This window comes from Otolemur garnettii, unplaced genomic scaffold (genome assembly GCF_000181295.1).
Source record: "Otolemur garnettii isolate 467f Iridium unplaced genomic scaffold, OtoGar3 scaffold00132, whole genome shotgun sequence".
In the NCBI taxonomy this organism is placed as follows: domain Eukaryota; kingdom Metazoa; phylum Chordata; class Mammalia; order Primates; family Galagidae; genus Otolemur; species Otolemur garnettii.
The window spans coordinates 2,368,763-2,377,595 of record NW_003852527.1 but is presented as its reverse complement, the minus strand read 5'-3'; the positions used below and the strand labels follow the sequence as shown (position 1 = coordinate 2,377,595).

At 36.6% G+C, this 8,833-nt stretch overlaps 1 protein-coding gene across 1 annotated transcript in view; it reads right to left on the bottom strand.

The window, feature by feature from the left end:
• The window catches only part of FBXL4 (F-box and leucine rich repeat protein 4), a 61,641-nt gene that overhangs the window by 30,518 nt on the left and 22,290 nt on the right, over positions 1-8,833 (bottom strand). Inside the window, exon 6 of the mRNA XM_023518225.1 lies at positions 3,016-3,229. Within this exon, the coding sequence (XP_023373993.1) occupies positions 3,016-3,229 (214 nt within the window). The remainder of the gene's footprint in view (positions 1-3,015; positions 3,230-8,833) is intronic.

Here is an 8,833-nt window from a genome sequence, read left to right as displayed (position 1 = left end):
AAAAAAAAAAAAAAGATAGGCGAACGGCCAATAAACATACAACAAAATGCTCGATATCTCTAATCCTCAGAGAAATGCAAATTCAAACCATGATGAAATATTACCTAATTCCAGTGAGAATGGCTTTTATTGAAAAGTCCCAAAACAGCAGATTCAGGCATGGATGAAGAGAGAAAATAACACTCACACACTGTAGGGACTGCAAACTAGTACAACCTCTGTAGAAAGTAGTATGGAGACACTTCAAAGAACTAACAGTAGACATACCATTTGATCCAGTAATCCCACTACTGGGTATTTACCCAAAGGAATAAAAACATAATTTATCAAAAGACATTTGTACTCAAATGTTTAGGCAGCACAATTCACAATAGCAAAGATATGGAAACAACCCAAATGCCTATCAATTCATGAGTGGACTAGTAAAATGTAGTATATGTATATGATGGAGTACTACTCAGTCATAAAAAAAAATGGTGAACTAATACTTTTGTAACAGCCTGGATGGAACTAGAGACCAGTCTTCTAAAGCGAATTTTCACAAGAATGGGAAAACAAACACCACATGTACTCAGTACTAATTTGTAACTAATCAACTTTTAAGGGCATAGACAAGAACATTCTCTTAATATAATAGACTAATAAATAACTTTGACTACAGAATATTCCCTACCTATCGGCCATCTCTTTGTAAAATTTTGTAATGACTGCTTTGTAAATAAAGTTACATATAGCTACAATTTCCCCTTTCCCTTTGTATGGCAATTTTAGGGTGACTCTGGGATACCTTATATAATGAATATACTTACACTTTAATAAAATCCTTCATTAAAGATACAGCTAGGTAAATAAATACATAAGGATTTACCCAGAAAACATTTTCAAAAAAATAGCAAACACAGTCTTCTCCTACCAGATAGTGTAAAATACACTGCAAAACTGCCATTATAATATTACTACCACTACTACTATTAGTCGGCAATATATATTGAAAGTTTTCTAAATTCCAGGTACTAAATACCTCATGTATAGTTTAATACTCATGATGATCCTATGAGATTTGTAAATTTATCACCCCCACTTTAGAGATGAGAAAACTAAAATACCAAGAGGTTTAGTACCTTGACCAAAGTAACACTCAAGATAGGCAAGAGTCCTCTATATGGAAAAGTCATTGGTGTATCCCTCTAGAAAAATAATTTGGTTGTCTTTATCCACTCATTTAGCAAATATGTACTGCCTGGCCAATCTTTACTAACTACTATTCCACATGCTAGAAACATGGCAACAAAAAAAGCAGACAAAGCTCCTACAGTTACATTCTAATGTGCACAGACAATAAGCAAGAAAGTAAATATCATTTCAGAAAGTGTGAAGCATGACAAAAAGGAAATAAAACTGGGTGATATGAAGGAAACAAATAAGAAGGGGTCTACTTTTATCAATGTCCAAGAAACCATCTCTAAAATAAGTAAACAAACAATAAACAAAAAATATATATATGTGTATATATATACCGTGTTTCCCTGAAGACCTACCCCCAAGATAAGCCCTAGCAGGATTTCTATGCATTTGTTAAATATAACCCCTACCTTGATAATAAGTCCTAGTGATGGGCATGGCTATGCAGCGTATCTGCATAGCCACACCACGCATTCCAGCACAGAGCAGTAAGGAAGACTGGAATACCTTTCATCTGCCACAGCTCCTTTCTCTTGAGCCATTAGCATTTGCATGGGTGCGCATGTGGTAAGCACAGGTGCGCATGTGGTAACTAGGGTCGCAGGCATCCTATTGCGCATGTGTGAACAGCTAGGGGAAGAGAGTTCATGCATCACTAGTGCCAGCCCCACCAACAAGGTTGGCTCCCCGTCAGGTTCCAGAAGAAGATGACTTAACTGTATTTGAATAAATGTAGACTGTTGTATTATACCTAATAAAAATAATACATCCCCTGAAAATAAGCCCTAGTGTGTCTTCTTGAGAAAAAATAAATACAAGTGTGTCTTATTTTCAGGGAAACATGGTATAATATACATATACATACATATGTATGTGTGTGTGTGTGTGTGTGTGTGTGTGTGTGTGTATAGAGAGAGAGAGAGAGAAAATAGCTGAAAAGAGGACAGCCTATAATGAGCTGGACAAACATTCTGGAGGGGCAGAAGAGCAAAAGCCTCAAGTTGAGACCAGGTGAGAATGATCAGGAACTAGAAAGAAGGCCAACATACCTGGAGCAGAGGGAACAAGTATAGGACAGAAAGTGGATATTTACTACAGGGGCCCAGGACATACTCTTCAATCCAGCAACACCATTTCTAGGATTCTCTCCAACAGGAATAATAATATGTATAAAACTATGTACAGAAGAATGTTATTGCTAGGTAGTCTGTAAAAGGAAAATGACTGGAAAAACTAAACGTTGATAATTTTTAGGAGCGCAGAATAGATTACAGTGTGACATACACTACATAGTTAACGAAAAGAGACAGACAGTATATGACCTGGTTCTATGTACTGACCTGGAAAAAACAAGTGAAAAAAAACAAGTAGACTAAGGTTTATGACATAATTCTGTGTTTTTGCTTTTTGTCTTGTCCTTTTTTAATGAATGACAGCATCACAAATTTGAATGCCTAGGTCTGGTCCTGGATAAATGCCACTTTGCTTCCTCCCTCTCCAGGCAAACATCCTCTTGCATTCTATCCTCCTTCCGCTTCCTCAAGTTCAGGACTTGGCTTACCTCAGCACACTGCTTATTTTCCTTACCTGGGACCATGAACAGTATCATAAAAAAATTTAAGAGTATAGAGATGAACATTTTTTTATAATTTAAAAATGTAATAGACTTCAAATAACTTTGAAATAACTGAATCAGTTCTAATGATTTTAGTCAGGAGGCACCACAAACTTTATTTAAAAATCAAAAGTCACGCTATGAGCAATTAAAGGCAACTAAATATTCAGGTGGCTATTATTACACTAGCAAAGATGCAAATGATAAATTATTCTTACCTCTACTTTTGTTCGATAGAGAACAAGTCTTTTAAGGCTGCATAATTTGGCAATGTGGTTGAAAGCTTGAGGTGGTAGTTTATCACAGGAGGAAAGATTTAAGTCCTGTAGACTTGGACACATCTCAGAAATAACCTCCAAGCAAGTTTCATTAAGAAAATGGCTGCAAGATAATTCAAGGCGTACCAATTCAGAACCACAAACCTTCAGAAACCTGTAAAAAAAAAAAAATCCATGTTTATAAAACTAAAATACTTTCTGAAGAACACTGAAATTATATCAACTCTAAGCAGATACACTTAGAAGAATAGATTTAAAAGAAATGTAAAACATGCTTTGCTTAATTCTCATTCACTACATAATGAAATATGAACAGTTAGGCTAAAATAAATCAACCTGAGAAGATAAAATAGATTGATATCAAATAAAAAGTCACCTAATGCTACATAGAAAATTAAAGCAGAAAGTGTATATCTCCTACATACCTATAATTGACACCTGAGTCAGTAAAACCAAAAAAACAAAACTCTAATGTCTTATAAGATATTTCCCCTTTAACAATACCCATTCAATACTGGAAATACTAGATAACATATTTTGAACACTACACACAAAGCAACATCTTTAATTAAATAAACTCAAAGCAAATCAGACTAGCCTCCTCTCAACTCAGAACTATACTGCTGTGATGTTTTCCAGGTAGTTGTTACAGCTTGCTTAATGTTGAAATTATTATAAAATATTCAGTATAGCTTCAAATTAAATACATAGAAATAATCCAAGGTAAAGGACATAAAATGCTTCATCAGTGTAGAAATTACAGTATAGTTACATTACAGTTTGGGGGACAACAGTCCTGGCCATAATCATCACTTGAAAACAATCTAAAAATAAACATGACTACGAGAGTATGTGAATCCATGAAGGTTTAGCAACTAAGCAAATGGAACCCTCAAACCATGCACCAATTATGACTATCCAGGTCCCTTGACCTTACCCATCAGTGTCTTATTAGTAATATACTGTTAATTTATGCCATCTATTTTCCTAAATGATTTAATGAGCTTACAAAAAATGAAATCAACTAAACCAGATCACTTGTGTAAATAAAGAAAGCGACACTGGACTAAAAAGATGGGGTTTTTTCCCTCTGTTCCACCACTTCCTAGCAGTTAAAAAAAGCATTAAACCAAATCTCAGCATTCCCTGAGCTATACAAGCAGACTTGAAGTGTGCCACCAGGATTCACCATGCTATCTCCTGGTACTGAACATAAAGTAATACGTGAACACAGTTTATATAGGTCAAAACACCCCATAAAGAAACATTAGTTACATCTTGGCTAACTCACATTTAAAAAATAAGAAAGTTCAGTTGCTGCAAATTTATTTTAAATACTGCAAGTAACCTAGCAGCCTATACATCTTATTTACACTTGAACACTTACTTAGTCTTAATCTGCTGCGTTCTGCTGTACCTCAGTTCACCCTTTCCTTTTAAATGTTAAATTCAATGGCCTTTCTTATCGGTACTTATTTGATTTGTGACATTTCATACAACTGCCCACTCCTTCCTTAAAATTCTGACACTTGGGCCAAGCACAGTGGCTCACACCTGTAATCCTAGTACTCTGGAAGGCCAAAGCAGATGGGTTGCCTGAGCTCATGAGTTCGAGACCAGCCTGACCAAAAGCGACCCCATCTCTAAAAACTAGCTGGAGTTGTGGTGGCTGCCTGTAGTCCCAGGTACTTGGGAGGCAGAGGCAAGAAGATTACTTGGGTCCAGGAGTTTGAGGTTTCTGAGTTGTGATGCCATAGCACTCTAACCCAGAGTGACTGAGTGAGGCTGTCTCCAAAAAAAAAATCTGACACTCCGTCTCCTGGACCATCTCCTCCAACCTGTCTCATCCCCTGCCAGTTGTATCAGCTAAGCTGCAGTCCACATCAAGTACATTTGTTCATTCAATATTTATGGAGCTTCTACTACGAGCCCGGCAGGAATCTAGGCACTGGGGAAACAGCAGTGGACCAAAGTCCCTGCTGTCATGGAGCTTACTTATCTCTTGGTGAGAGAGGAAGACTATAAACAAAAAAGTAAAATAATATTTAAATTGTGGCATGAAAAGTATTGAGGAAATAAAAGGAAGGAAGAGCAATAGGAAGTGTCATGGGCGGACAGCGGTCAGAGAAGTCTCTGAAGCCCTGAAGAAAGTCTGAGGGTAGCAAAAAAGGTTATGTGAGGAAAAGCATTCCAGGCAAAGGGACCAGCGCAAAGGTCCTGGGGCAGTGTAACCAGCAGAGTGAGAACAAAGAGATGTAGGAGGCACAAAGTGCTGAGAGGTAAAGAGGAAACCAGAAATGGGAGGGGCCAGCTCATATAATGTGTGTCACTACAAAGACTTTGGCTTGAATTTTGAGGGAGATAAGATTCCTAACCATCAGAGGTATTGAACAGAGGAGGATACAACCTCCTTGCGGAATCAGGATCACTCTGGTCTTTGTGTGAAGAACAGATTGAAAAGGAACAAGGGCCAAAACAGGGGACTCTTTGGGACGTCACTGCAATATTCTGGGAAGAGAGAATGGCACATTGGACCCGAGTGGTGGCACCAAATGTGGTGGCAAATATTCAGATTCTGGATTTATTTCAAAGATAGCCAGTGTATAGTAATTTATGACATATCTTCTATATACTGAATCAAACTCTGGCACCATCTATTTTCCAACTATTGTTTTTCTTTTAATCACAAGTTCTTTATTTATTGCTATATTTGAGTTTTATAAGCTGCCTCAAATTCTTTGGCAATTAAGGTATATCCGTGGTATACCTAGTACTTAAAATGATGTCAGGCACAAAGGAAACACGTGATGAGAGTTAGTTGGGTGAATCTTTCAGTTATACAAATTCACTCGATAAATTTTCCTCTGTTCTTGAACAAACTACGTGCTAGTGACTCAGGATATTTTTCCCTTACCTGGATCAAACTGTTCCCAAGAAATATAATAAAATTAATATTGTGGCCTTACTTTCAGTATACATGGTAGGTATAGAGAGCTCTTAATTGTTTATAGGTTAACAATATAGAAATGGATACAGAAATTCAGAATTAATGAGTATCTGAGTTTGGTTTGATTCTAAAATTATTCACAGATTACAGAACTTAAAAGAGTATATTAATTCTCTTAGAATTAAAGGCTTTAGGCATTTTCTCTCCTGACTTTCTTTTTCAAGATTCCCATATTGTATATATTCTGAGCAGATTATTTGGCCAATATCCCCACATATCTCTTTATGCAAATTTACAAGATCCACATACTACCTATTCATAATATCTACATCCCAAAGAACAGAAGCAGTAGCAGACTCAAGGAGCTGAACACAACTCTTTCTTCTCTTCCTTAATGCTCCTCATGTAAGTTTCATTTTAGTGTGTAACTACCTACATGTTTTTGTCTTGGTCAATTAATTTATCTATCTCACTTGTGACACTGATCACTTGAAAGAAAAACTCAGCTTCTTTATTTCCTGCAGTTTATTCATCCCACATTGTAAAAGCTCATTAAGTGTTTTTTGCTACTGAAGGTTTTAAAGAAGGCCTAAGGTCACATAAACAATCCCAAACTAGGTATCCTGCTATGAAAAAAAAAATCTCTGAAGAGAGAAATAAATTGCTATCCTTAAGTGGTGAATTAATTTGTCCCAGAGAAATACAAGTACATAAGAGGTAATTTACTAAATGGTAACTTGCACCCTAAAATAATTAACATCACATGAATGAACTATTTCATCCGAGTTTACCCATCACAAAATAAAAGGCACTAATCCTCACAACTTGCTTAAAGTATAAACTTAAGGGGAGAATTAGACATAAATATCCAAGGCTTCTGATTTTTAATCTATGTTTTGTTGGCTGATACTCAGCAAATTTTATAAAACAGTATATTTCAGATAATTTTAATCCCAAATAACTTGGAACACTAATAGATCTGATCCAAAATAAAACCCTTGAAAACAAAATTTCCTGCTTACCTGTATATGGTACCATCCAGAAATGACAGAAAAAGGAAAAAGAAAGTCTTAAAAGTGCCTCAACTTTCTAGCAGAGACAAATGTGTAAAATATAGGCAGGCAATTGAATAAATATATTAATGGAAAAAAGCTCTTTATAGCATAGAACTGTAGCTCTATGTTAAAACAATCTAGTTTTTGAATCTAAAAAGCATCCAAGAATGTTTCCTATAGGGATGAATATAAATTACTTAGGACATGTACAGGGGTTAGAGGTAAAAAGCTACACATAACTGAGGTGGAAATCAGGGTTATTCAGCCACTATTTGAAGAAACATGGTCATGGAAAAAATGAACCTAAGGCTTATTTTTAACAAAATGATGCAATTAAGCTTTAATAATAAATAAGCTGGGAGGTAAAGGAATATCTAAGACTTGGCTCGACACCTGTGGCTAAAGTGGCTAAGGCGCCAGCCACGTACACCCAAGGTGGCGGGTTCAAATTCAGCCCAGACCCGCCAAACAACAATGATGGCTGCAACCAAAAAATAACCAGGCGTCGTCGTGGCGGGTGCCGGTGGTCCCAGCTACTTGGGAGGCTGAGGCAGGAGACTCACTTGAGCCCAGGAGTTGGAGGTTGCTGTGAGCTGAAATGCCATGGCACTCTACCCAGGGGGACAGCTTGAGGCTCCTGTCTCAAAAAAAAAGGGAGGAGGGGGAATATCTAAGACTTTAGAACACTATATTCTAAAAAGAAAAGTGGGGTCCTGATAGAAGAGATTTTAATGAGCAATGATATGCATGAATGGCATTCAAAGTTGCAAATCACAAATCTATAGCTAGGATAGGATTTTAATAACTGATTAAAGGTTTTAAGTTCTCTTTATTACAAGGTAACCTTCTACCCTGCTATTCTGAGTAATACAAATTCCTAAGAAGTTATTTAAAATCCAGTTAAACAGTCCTAACTTGTGAGGATAGAATTTTTAGGCAACAAAAATAAACTACATCAACTTTTTCCCAGAGACTTGCTCAAGGAACAGCAGATCACATTGGTCTCTAGCTTCAAAATGTGTTTTCCTTTAAAGTATTATAAATAAGTCTTTTTCACAGTAATGAGCATAAATAGACCATACTTATTCATAGATTATTCATTAATAATCAAGCCATGAATATTTACTGTTTATTCTGGGAATGCTGCCTGCAAGCCATAATGAGGATCAATTCAGCAGTCAAGTCCTGGGGGCCAACAGCAATCAGGAGGCAAAACTCCAATATAACCACCCCTGCCCAAAAAAACATACTCTCTCCCTGGTATTTAAACTTTTCCAAATGGAAACAGCGACTACACTTACAGGAATGCTATCAAGATTTGTGGTTTTACTGGCTGAAATATTACAGTAAAATCTGGAGAACTTAAATTTATGTATGCATTTTTGTGATTACTCAAACAGCCCTACAGCAACTAACCTGGGTGAATTGAAAATGGAAGAGAAATTGCTGGTGAGAAAGTAGATTGGAGTTCTAACATTGCAAAAGAAGGTCCTTATCCATTACCAGTGTAAAATCTAAAAAACAGTACTGCTTGGTTTTCTTTTCACAACTGATATCTCTTCTCATGCAACCAGAATGAGCTACATAAAGAAAGATCTAAAATGGGCGGCGTTTGTGGCTCAAATGAGTAAGGCGCCGGCCCCATATACGGGAGATGGTGGGTTCAAACCTGGCCCCAGCCAAAAAACCACAAAAAAAAGTTGAGAAAAAATAAAAAAGAAAGATCTAAAAAACTGATTTATTATCACCTTGACAT